General features: G+C 41.8%; 1 protein-coding gene across 1 annotated transcript in view; it reads left to right on the top strand.

Annotated features, from left to right (window-relative positions):
• Positions 1 to 9,020, top strand: part of LOC130228524 (membrane-spanning 4-domains subfamily A member 8-like) — a 9,871-nt gene extending 851 nt beyond the window's left edge. The window contains exons 2-6 of the mRNA XM_056456956.1: positions 577 to 761; positions 1,239 to 1,358; positions 1,441 to 1,497; positions 8,206 to 8,343; positions 8,439 to 9,020. Coding sequence (XP_056312931.1) covers positions 594 to 761; positions 1,239 to 1,358; positions 1,441 to 1,497; positions 8,206 to 8,343; positions 8,439 to 8,582 — 627 coding nt within the window. The 5' untranslated portion in view covers positions 577 to 593 and the 3' untranslated portion in view covers positions 8,583 to 9,020. The remainder of the gene's footprint in view (positions 1 to 576; positions 762 to 1,238; positions 1,359 to 1,440; positions 1,498 to 8,205; positions 8,344 to 8,438) is intronic.
• The last annotated feature ends 2,921 nt before the right edge of the window (positions 9,021 to 11,941 follow it).

Genomic DNA, 11,941 nt, shown 5'->3' on the forward strand with positions numbered 1-11,941 from the left:
AACATGGTGAAATGAACCTTGTGCCACCACCACCTTGTGCAAATCCACCGTAGACTGATTCACTTTGCTAGACTTTTTTCTGAACTGGTAAGGAGGAAAAATGGGGACTAAATTAAATTCTAGATTGTTGGCAGAGCATGTTACATTTTTTGAGACTGTAATTTAACTGTAAATTAAAATGTTTTTATCTTATTTTGTAGTGGTGTATTTTTTTTTTTTTTTTGTAAAAGTTACCTTAACCTTTTTTGGCACAAATATAATTACATAAAGATTTTATTTAAATTCTTGACATCTGTTTGGACATAAGGCTGCAGAAATAATGTAGCTTTAAAAACATCAACATCTCAAATCTCAGTAAGTATCTATAGGCATGTTAATTAAAAATACAGCATGTATTTACACTTACTATTTACGTCAAGAAATGTAAAGATTTTGAGTATTACAGTGACAACAATCGAGCTATTAAAAAAAACTAAACTAAGATGTATTTTGAAATGCCTTGGAAATGTGTAATAATAAGCATATTAAATCATACTATCAAAATGTTTGTTGTATTAAATTGCATTTTAAATACAGGTGAGATTTGTCTTAGAATGGAAAGCAGCAAGATCATCTCCACTGAAAAAGCTACAGTCGTCATCCAAATAAATCCACAAGTGACACAACATACTGTTAATAGTGATGATGGACAGGAGGCCAAAGTATTACATCACAATACGCCTCTTCAAGGATTTTTCAAATCTCAACCAAAGGCACTGGGGGTAATATGCATTTAAGAATGAATTACAATGATGTATGATTCTGGGATTATTCTTAGCATTTCATTACTTCTAGATATCAAATATTAACACTGACTTTTTGGTTAAGCATTAGGGTGAGATTTTTAGGTTACTCTGCCCTCTTGGAGATGCTTATTATGGAATGGTGTCCTTGCATTACCACTGACATGATTAGTGGAATCTTAACTTGTAGAGTTACTTTCTGTATTATCAACTCACAAAATGCAAGTGTAATAAAACTACCTTTTATACACACAAAAGTAATTAACCCAACTGCTAAAAGCACTCTTAGAATTAAATAAGAATAAACTGCATAAACCATCTGTTTTACAGTGAATATATTTTACATAATTGATGTGATTTTAACATGATTGCACACTTGATTTATATGGGTTTTTTTCTGTAAGGTGTGGTGCTGTATAATGTCATCATGAAAAATGATCTTTATCTGCTATCTAGACTGTCCAGATTATGATTGGAGTAATAGTCTTCTTACTTGGTACTGTTCTCACCTCCAATGTGCGCTATCAACCTACAATTGTGGTCTTTAGTGGAATCACCTTCTGGGGATCTTTCATCGTAAGCTTTTATCATTGTTTTGCTTTATTGCCCATGATTGTTAATTTACAGAATGGTTTTTGACATGTTCTGTTTCTTTCAGTACATCAGTGCTGGATCTCTGTCTGTTGTTGCTCAGAATCATCTTCATCTGTGTGTGGTATGTAGTGTACATATAATGTGGCTGACTGCTCTTCTTCTGTCACATTGTCACTTACTGTACAACACTTATTTACATTATTAAAGACATTTTATGCAATTTAAAACATTGCAAGCTATTAAGCATTGAACAGTGGTCCCAATATCTATTTTCATGTAAGCCTTTATTTTAACTTTATATCGTTTGAAAGATCTCAGATCAAGATTTACTTCAGGTGCACAACACTGTTCCAACTTATGTTCAAATTACAAGTTTCTTTTCTATTTCACTTTTGTTTTTGTTTATTTTTTTTATTAAGCATTTCTTTCCATTGTAGCACATTGGCTCAGTGGTTAGCACTGTTGCCTCACAGCAAATAGGTCGCTGATTTGAGTCTCGGCTGGGTCAGTTGGCATTTCTGTGTGGAGTTTGCATGTTCTCCCCGTGTTTTAAAAGGGCATCCGCTGCGTAAAACATATGCCAGAATAGTTGATGGTTCTATCCTCTGTGGCAACCCCTGACAAATAAGGGAATAAACCGTAGGACTTCCACAGAGATTAACTCATTTGAATAATAATTTTAGATTTTTAGACAATTTGGCAAATTAAACTTTTTTAAAAATAAAATGTATGTCTGTATTTTAATCATATTCATAGTAAACTCTGATTTACTTCAGTGGTCTAACTAGAATAAAGTAGCCAAAATTTGAAAGTGGATCAAAAACATTTTTCTAAATTGACTTTATACAAGATGGAGTGCTGTTCAATAGTTTTAGGATATCTTTAATTAAAGTTTTTTCAAAAGTTCACTATTGTGCTATATATATATATATATATATATATATATATATATATATATATATATATATATATATATATATATATATATATATATATATATATATATATATATATATATATATATATGAACACAATTTACAACTTTCTGCAATCCAAGAGAATTTCAGTCCTCAGTCTAGAGTGAAAAGTACATTTGTTTTGCAAAAATACACAGCACAATTTATTTCACATAGGACAGGAAATTTAACAGAAACTATTGTACTTTTTTGGACAGGTTATAACAACTCTAATACTATTTTTAAGTGTCTTTAAACATAAATACAGTTCTAATTAGAACAGTATCATCCTGAAGAAACATTTTGTGCTGAAATGGTTCTTTGTCTTAAGAGTTTAAGGGGTTTTATCTCATGACTTTTGCTTTTCAAATCTGTAACTGTCACAGTACCTCCTTATTTTTTCTGGCATTCTACTATCCAACAACACAGACTCTCAACACTCGCTCAACAGGCAAATGATTACTTTCTTTAAATGTCTGTTCATTTTCTGTTTAACTGAACAAAACAGAAGTGTGAGCAAAACCACTTTTTCTACAAGATAAGTAAAGGAGATATTGAGTTTATGATCATTAATTTATTCATTTTCTTTTCGGCTTAGTCCCTTTATTAATCTAGGGTCGCCACATTGGAATGAACCGCCAACTTATCCAGCATATGTTTTACACAGTGGATGCCCTTCCAGCTTAAACCCATCACTGGGAAACATCCATTCACACTTCTGCACACACATACACTACTGACAATTTAGCCTACCCAATTCACCTATATTTGGACTTGTGGGGGAAACCGGAACACCCGGAGGAAAACTACGCCAACACGCGGAGAACATGAAAACTGTACACAGAAAAGCCAACTGACCCAGCCGAGGCTCGAACGTGTGACCTTTTTGCTAAGACATGGTTTATACATGGTTTTATACATAAACATCCCTAGTCAAAGAAGAAAAAAAAGGAAAGCTATCTCATGTCTTTAGTCTTTGTCACTTCATCCTTTTGTAAAGGACTTAAATCTTTTCAATTATTTGCTTTGCTATTTTGGCTCTTTTAATCATTATTGTTTTCTTGTTTCATCATCTGCGGAAAGAGATGGACACTAAATTACTCCAAAACACACACCATGATGAACATAAAGGATTGTGAAGATATTCCACTGGATCAATCCAATCAAAATAAATAAATAAATCTAAGCTCATATCGAATCACTGTTGTATAAAGATGCCATCTGTGCATCACTGATTCACCTTTTTTAGCTGAAGAGCCTTTTACAGCCAACAGCTAAGGGCAATCGCTGTGGCGAGGGAACATAGTTGCCCCCCTCGAGGAACGAGGGATACTTCAGTAACCGTTTTATTCCCCAGCGGGAGGGGAAATTCAATGCTATGTGGAAACTTGGGGAAATGTATGGAAAACACCACAGCAATTGAACCTTACCACGTCACTGTTGAGAGGTTTGCCAGGCTAAGCATGTGCGCACCCACATCACCAGAGGCGCAGCCTTCCAACGTACCCCCTGGCCCTAACTTACCTCACTTACCAGACAGGTTTAGATATATTTTTTGGGGAATTGTAAAAATGCACCTAGTTAATTCTATGAATTTAAGATACGACAGTACATTGGGACAGCGTGCAGTCCTGATAGGAAGGATGCTGTGGAGGCCACCTGCTGCCCAGAAGGGGAGACTTGGTGGCAAGCAGACATATGGACTAACCCTGAGAAGGGGGAGTACACATATGAAGGATGGTTAGTGGGGAGGGAAGACATGAGCCAGCCTAAAAGGGGGGACTAAACCATGGCTAAGTGAAGCATATGGGATCGCCAGTGGGGATCGCACATAGCAGGCACCTATACCCAGAAAGTGGGCTGACCAGCAGGCATGCCAACAACGAAAGGGGTCAACACCTGAGTCAGATTCTAGGGGCCTCGGAGGAACTCTGCAAGGTTCACCAAGTGGGGAACTCAGCTGACAGAATGAGAAAGCGCACGTATCTCTATGTTAGAGAGAAAATTGCAATAAGCGTTTTACAACACCAAACCAAATTTCCTCATTCTCCAAGTTTCCCAGCACACGCGAGGAAACCGGCTCCACTCGAAGATTATAAAATCTTGCAAAAGTATTAGGTGTCACCCAGCCCGCAGCTTAACAGACATCTGTTAGAGAGATGCCAAGAGGATGCCCAAGAGGATGCGATGCTCCAAGTGGAGTGTGCTCTCACCCCCGCGGGACACGGCTTGCCATCCACTATCCAGTGGGCCAACCCCTGTTTAGATATGGCACTTCCCTTCTGCCGACCATCGTAATAGACAAAAAGCTGCTCAGAGGTTCTTAAGTTTTGAGTACAATCCACATAAATACGCAAAACGCAAACAGGACACAGCAATTAAAAGGGCTGGGTCTGCCTTCTCTAAAGGCAGCGCTTGCAGGCTCACTACCTGGTATTTAAACAGTGTAGTAGGAACCTTGGGCATATATCCAGGCCGAGGTCTCAGGATCATGTGAGAGAAAGCCAGCCCGAATTCCAGGCACGAGTCACTGACCGAAAAAGGTCCCCAATCCTCTTAATCGATGCCAGCTCAACCAGCAGAGCTGTCTTCAAGGACAGAAATCTCAAGGATACAAAGTCGAGTGGTTTGAACGGATCTCCGCACAGGCTCGAAAGCACTACAGAGAGATCTCAAGAGACCATGAGAGGAGGGCGGGGTGGATTTAAAAGGCATGCCCTTCCACTGTGCTACCATCCACTGCATCATGATGAGCAGAAATGGCAGCTTTGTAAACCTTTGCATGGAAGGCGACAGCCTCCGCTCCAACTTATCCTAAAGAAAAGAAAGCACAACTCTGATCTGGCAAGTTCGGGGGTCTTCTCGGCGAGAAGCGCACCACTTAGTGAATAGACTCCACTTCAGGGCATAGGCATGCCTCATAGTGGGTGCTCTAGCCTGAGTGATGGTATTAACCACCGTCATCGGTAGGTTACCTAAGTCTTTCTTGCTGCGTCTATGGATGACATGTGGAGGTTTCAGAGATCTGGGCAAAGGTGCCAGATGGTTCCCTGTCCCTGAGAGCGTAGGTCTTCCCTCAAAAGGAACTGCCGGGGGAGGGGGGTTCTGATATCCAGGCCCGGTTGGGCCAGAGGGGCGCAACTAGCAAAACCTGCTCCTCGTCTGCCCTGACCTTGCACAGTTACTGCATGAGTAAGCTCACTGGGGCAAATGCGTATTGTGCATGCCCCGAGGCCAGCTGTGAGCCAGTGCATCCATGCTAAGGGAGCCCTTGGTCAAGGAATAAAACCACTGGCACTCTCAGGGGAAGCAAACAGGTCGACCTGGGCTTCCTTGAAGCACGCCAATATATGCTGGACAGACTCAGGGTGGAGCCTCCATTCTCCTGAGCATGGAAGCTGCTGTGAAAGCGCATCGGCTGCATGGTTGAGCTCGCCTGGGATATGAATGGCACGAAGCAATTATATGCCACCGTCGGCATGCTGTTGGTTCTGACCAGCACGTGTTTCCCCTCTAGCACCGGTGAAAAACAGCACAGAGCGAGATACACGGTCAACAGGTAACAGATGGCCCCCCCCAGCCTGTGCTGGAACGACAACATACTTGGACACTTGTCCTAGAGGCACTTCGGCCTGTAGGAACGAAGGGTCCATCCAGGGGCTGAGGGCGCGGTGAAACAGCGTTTGCCTGTCTGCGTCTGGGGACCCACACGTGAAGCCAATGCTGAAGTTGTCTCATATGGAGCAATCAGAGCGGCGTTACTGTGGCTGCAGATGCAATATGCCCCAGGAGCCTCTGAAATTATTTTAGAGAGACCGTTGTTTTCCTATCAAACTCTCTCAGACAGTTCAGCATCAGCTCAGAGCGCTCTTTGGGAGAGGCGTGCCGACATGGTGACTGAGTCCAGCTTCAAACCAAGAAAAGAGATGCTCTGCACGAGGGCAAGCTTGCTCTTTTCTCGTTTGATCTGAAGCCCCAGCAGCACAGAGTGGAAGGGCTCAACTGGGAAGCTCTGCGGAAGAGCAGAAGGTGAGAGGTTCACTCTCACCTCGCACCCAGGATTCGGAGGGGGGGCTGGGAGTGTGAGAGAAGGGAGACTGTCCTTCCACACTCTGAGAGCCACTGGCGAAGTGCACCAGCTTGCAAGCTGGAAGACATAGTGTCCCAGACTGGCAGTATTCGGGCGTCACATTTGGGAAAGGAGAAAGATGCTCTTTTTTTGAAAATTTGGTGGCATTAAAAAATGCCATTGGATGATGAAGAGCCTGGCTCTTCACCAGGGAAAGAGCAAGTTCCCTATTCTCCCGATGGCCCATCTCAGGCACGCTTCGTAGAATCGACACGCACCCGCTGGCTGCTCCGGCGTCAAAGATGGTGAGGGCAAAAGTGCATGAAGGTCTGGCACAGAAAGATGCCTTCCAAGACTGCGTGAGCTTACTGTGCACTTCAGGGAAGAAGGGGACGGGAGGCTTGGAAGGTCTTGCCTGCTTTTTATCCTCCACTTAACACCCATCTAGTCGGTCCGGCTGTGGGGATAGGGGATGAACCATCTCCAGACCCATAGCCGAAGCAGCCCGGGAAAGCACGGCGATCATGTCTGCTTCTAGATCCGATGCAGCACTTGCTACCCCGGAGAGGAAGCGAGTTCGAATTCTCATCAGACAATGACAGCCCACCCTCCGATGCAGCGATGGACATCTGATTCTCGGTGTCATCAAATGAAAGGGCGACCATCCGGAAGGACTGATTGCTTCTCTCACTCGAAGCTTGGATGAAGCGCATGGAGGAGTGAGGTCTGCGAGAATGAGGGTGGCAGATTTACTCCCACTGTGACCCATAGATATTGCCCGAGTGCCAACTGCGGTGTGGGGGACAACTGGGGTGGGTCGCATTTTTGCAAGAGCGAGCCGAGATCTTAACTGCACAACAGACATGCAATCACAGTGACGGCATGCACTGCCCGTGAGCACAGCATTAACATGCTGGACCCCCAGACATACAACGCAGTGCTCGTGCCCATCATCCGGGAACAGGGAACCACCGCATCCTGGAAATGCACGGTCGGAACGACATCTTGAAAAAGTTGCGCTGTACAACTGTGTTGCTCTTTTAGGAAACTTGGAAACTTTAGGACCAGACCCAAAGAACGCCAGGCAAGGGAAAACCCAGCTAAACCATCTGCCGCCTTGTATCGCACACTCTGGACCAAGAAAAGCATCCTACTTTCTCGTTTTCTCTCCCTCTGTGAAGACTCTCTCAGAAGCATGAAAGGCTCTGAAAGCGAAAAGGTGAATCAACACTGATTGTCATTGCTGTCAGCTGTGCACACTGATGCCGTCAACTTATTGGCATTTTATTGGCCCATTTATATACTCTTTCCAATGATTGGCTTCTGACGAAATCCCCATTGTGGAAGTTTCCACATAGCATTGAAGTTCCCCTCCCGCTGGGGAACCATTGTTGTAGCACTGTCATTTTTGGCTGCAAGTTCAAATTTGACTAAATTTTATGAAAATAAACCATTTAAATTTCTACTTTAAAATTTAGAAGCCAAATATAAAACAATTTACAACATTGCTCTTGATCAAGCCTTATAAGAAAGGGTTCTGTTTAGCATCAAATGAGCTCTGCTGTTATGTCAAAAAGCCCTGATTTGGTTAATTTTTTCCTTTAAGTGTACAGCCATTGAGCAATAAAGAACGTAGCTGATGCTTCCCAAAATTCATCCCAGCTGCTTATGTGACATTAATGCTTTTACCACTAACAGATAAAGATATCACATTTACTGTTACTTTGGTTAAAAAAAAAAGTGTAGGACATTTTACAAGGTAGTTGCAATTTCTGTCATTTGAAAGTTTTTTTTCTCTCTGTAGGTGAAAGCGTCTCTTGGAATGAATGTGCTCAGTACCGTTACTTCAGGGATAGCCATTATTCTGCTAGGCATAGACCTTGGTCTACTGACCTCTCATTTATGTGACTATTCTTCGTACCATAAATATGATGCGATCTGTGTAAGTAATAATTGTACAATGTGTGAGCTCTTGTTTTAATGTGGATCCATTAATTTTAAGCTATTAACTGATGTTTTAACTTACTTTTAACTTAGGAATTTCATGGGGGGATTCTTGGAATTTTGCTGATCTTCTCCCTCCTCCAGTTCGTCATCTCCATCTGTATCTCAGGATTTGCCTGTAAAGCCACCTGTAACAGTAGCTCAGTGGTCAATGTGGTATTAAATCAAGCCATTTAGCAGCAATCATGCAACAACAAGATTCAAAGTCAAGGTTTTAGGTTTATGGATCTTGTTACACTGAGTATCTCTCACAACAGAGCAATAAGATGCATCCAAGAATTTAGCTCCAGAATAGATCAAACACATAAGCAAGATTTTCTGAATAACTAAAGAATTCCAAGAAAGTTTGTTTGATCAGAGGTGCAGCTCTACTCATTGCACGTTGAAATTTATTTTAAAGCAAAACATTAACTTGTTAATACTCAATCCTGATTTTTTTGTCTGTCTTTTTTTTCTGATCAGCTTTGTGTGGTAGAAAAATGCACAATGGTTCATAATTTGCAATATGTTAAACTGTTTTTGAGTATTACTATAACATTTTCTTAGGAAAATTGTATTTCTATTAGTTATTTAATATAAAAAAAAAATCACAATCAATGATGATCAAACTAAAATATACAGGTAACAGCTTTTATTTTGATTTAATTAAATAGCAAAAAAAAATTGAGTACAAAATATAATTTTTTTTGTATTCCTGTTTGTTGAAATAATAAAAGAAAAAAAACTAATGTTATATAATGAGTTCTTGACAATCCAAAAAAATTCAATAAAATAATAATTGTGAACACCAACAATGGCACTAACTAATCTGCCCATAGACACTGCATTAGAAACACCTTGCATAAGCACTAACTACTTTTTTGTAATGTAATGTAAATATATAATAAAAATATAACTTTTTAAATGTACATACATTTTTAAAAATATCTAAATGTTAAAAACTTTCAAGTATTTAAAATGATGATGGCCATTAAATGCGTCCACAAATAAGACAGGAATTATTTGCGAGTAGGCTACTTGTGTTCAGAATGAGGCCATACATTTCACTTGTTTGTTGCTCAAAAACCCGCGGCCGCATGTAAACATGAGCCACACATTACAACACCAACACAACACATGAGTGCATGATAAGTGGGTAAAAAAAGATGAAACCAACTTGACAGAAGACTTATCAGCATGCCGTAGACAAACGACATAAACACCAGAACAAGAGACTGCACGACTGAACCTGTTCGAGAACATCTCAGTTATGAATGTAATCCTCGTTCCCCAAAAATGGAACGAAGACGTGTGTCTGGAAGACACTATGGGAGATCGCTAGAAGACAATCACTCTGATGAGTAAGAAAACGGGCCAAATGAAAGGCCAAATGAATTGGCAGAGCTCGGCTCTGCAGGTGCCAGCAATTAATCAATAATAGAGTATATCAGCTGGTGCGTGCAGAGCGAGCATTAGAATTTTGGAAAGAGGCAAGACACACGGAGACACACGTCTCAGGGACGTGACAGGCTTAGCTGCTAAGGCGTTTTCCATACACTCTCCCATAGTGTCTTCCAGACACACTTCTTCATACCCTGTTCGGGGAACGAGGGTTACGTTAGTAACCGAGATGTTTCCCTTCATGGGAACACCTATGTGTGTCTGGAAGACACTATGTGAGAGTGTATGGAAAACGCCACAGAAGCTAAGCCTGTTTTGCCCCTGATGTGAAGTGCGTGAGCGCACAAGCATCACCAAGGGCCCAACCTTCCAATATTCTCTAGGCCCTTTAATTACCATTACATGCGAATAATTTAGAGGAATTTAGATCGGGGGTCGCAAATCTGCTTTTACATAGCTAATTGTGGTTTAGGGACACTGCGGAGGCCAATTGCTTCGAAAAAAAGGGGAGACTTGATGACAATAAGAACATATGGACTAGCCCTATCCAGGGGGAGTGCTACATATGATAAGCTGGTTAGCGGGTAGGGAAGACATGGGTCCACCTGAGAAGGGGGAACACTCCGTGTCTGAAATAAGCATATGGGATTGCCATCGGGGACCTGTGCGTAGCTGGCACCAAGCCCCAGCATGTGGGGTAGACCAAACGGGCATACCAGACATCATACTGGGCCAGGCACCCGGCTCCTCCTCTGAGTCGGGTGATGGGGCCTCGGAGGAGTTCTCTAGGGTTCACCAAATGGGGAACTTACTAGCAGAGCAGTAAAAAATAGCACATGTATCTTAGGAAGCATTCACAAGATCTTAAATTCTGATTACATTCCATGTAAAGCGTGAATGGGAAAAAGTAGTGAAAGGGCTGACTCTGCCTCCTTCATGGGCAGCGCTTGCAGGTTCACCACCTGATCTATAAATGGCGTGGTAGATATTTGGGCACATAGCCAGGAGAGTAGGAGTAATGTGAGAGTAGGCTGGCCCGAATTCCAGGAACAATTCACTCACTGAAAATGCCTCCAAATCCCAGACTCTCTTGATCGATGCCAACGCGATAAGCAGAGCTATTTTCATGGAAAGAATTATTAAGGATACTGAGTTGAGTGGCTCGAACGGATCTCTCTGCAGACCAGCTACGACTACAAAGAGATCCTAAGAGGACTGGAGAGGAGGGCAGGATGGATTTAATTGCCGCGCACCTCTGAGGAATTGGATGATTAGCTTATGCTTCCCGAGCATGTTGCCATCCACCTCGTCATGGTGAGCAGAGATGGCAACCACATAAACCTTCAGTGTGGAGGGTGACATCCTACTCTCCAGCTTATCCTGAAGGAAGTATAACACAACGCTAATCTGGCAAGTTCAAGGGTCTTCTCAGCGAGAAGCGCACCACTCAACGAATAGACTCCACTTCAGGGCGTAGGCATGCCTCATAGAGGGTGCTCTATCCTGAGTGAGGGTGTTGACTCTAGAGAAGCAGACAGCAAGCAAGGTGAGACATGCGACAGGAGCGTATCCCCCATATGATTGATATATGCATCCGTTGCCATGCTGTCCATCCTGACCAGCACATGCAGTATACATGACAGTATAGCACTAGCCTGGCACGCCCCTCTGAGAGGCGCACTACACTGTAAACCCGGATTTTGTGCTAATAAAACATTTTAAGTGATCATTACTAATTCTTTATTGTTCTTTAAGAAATTTTGTCATTACTAAATCAAATTAGCTATTTGCACTAATCAGAAGATAAAATGAGTGTACTAGACATGATAAGAAAAGTAAACTCTGTTTCTTTCGTTTTTGTTTGAGGGGGAGGGGCCTTGATTGGTTTAGGTGCTGACGTGACTCAGTGAGTGCGCTTTGAAGGCTCTCTTACCGCGGATTTTTTGAAAGCGACATGAAACGGTAAGTGTGCAAAAAAGCTTAGAATTAGTTCATATATTTCTGACAAAACTGATTATCGAAAATCCGGACCGATGCTGAATCATTTAAAAATATAAAGATTATTGTGTCGGTTAGCTCTATTTTCCCTGTCAGTTCAAAGTGTATTTTATCATATTGAGATCGAGTCCAGCTTCATGTCAAGATAGGAGAGTCTC

The sequence above is a fragment of the Danio aesculapii genome, chromosome 5 (assembly GCF_903798145.1).
Source record: "Danio aesculapii chromosome 5, fDanAes4.1, whole genome shotgun sequence".
Taxonomy (NCBI): Eukaryota; Metazoa; Chordata; class Actinopteri; order Cypriniformes; family Danionidae; genus Danio; species Danio aesculapii.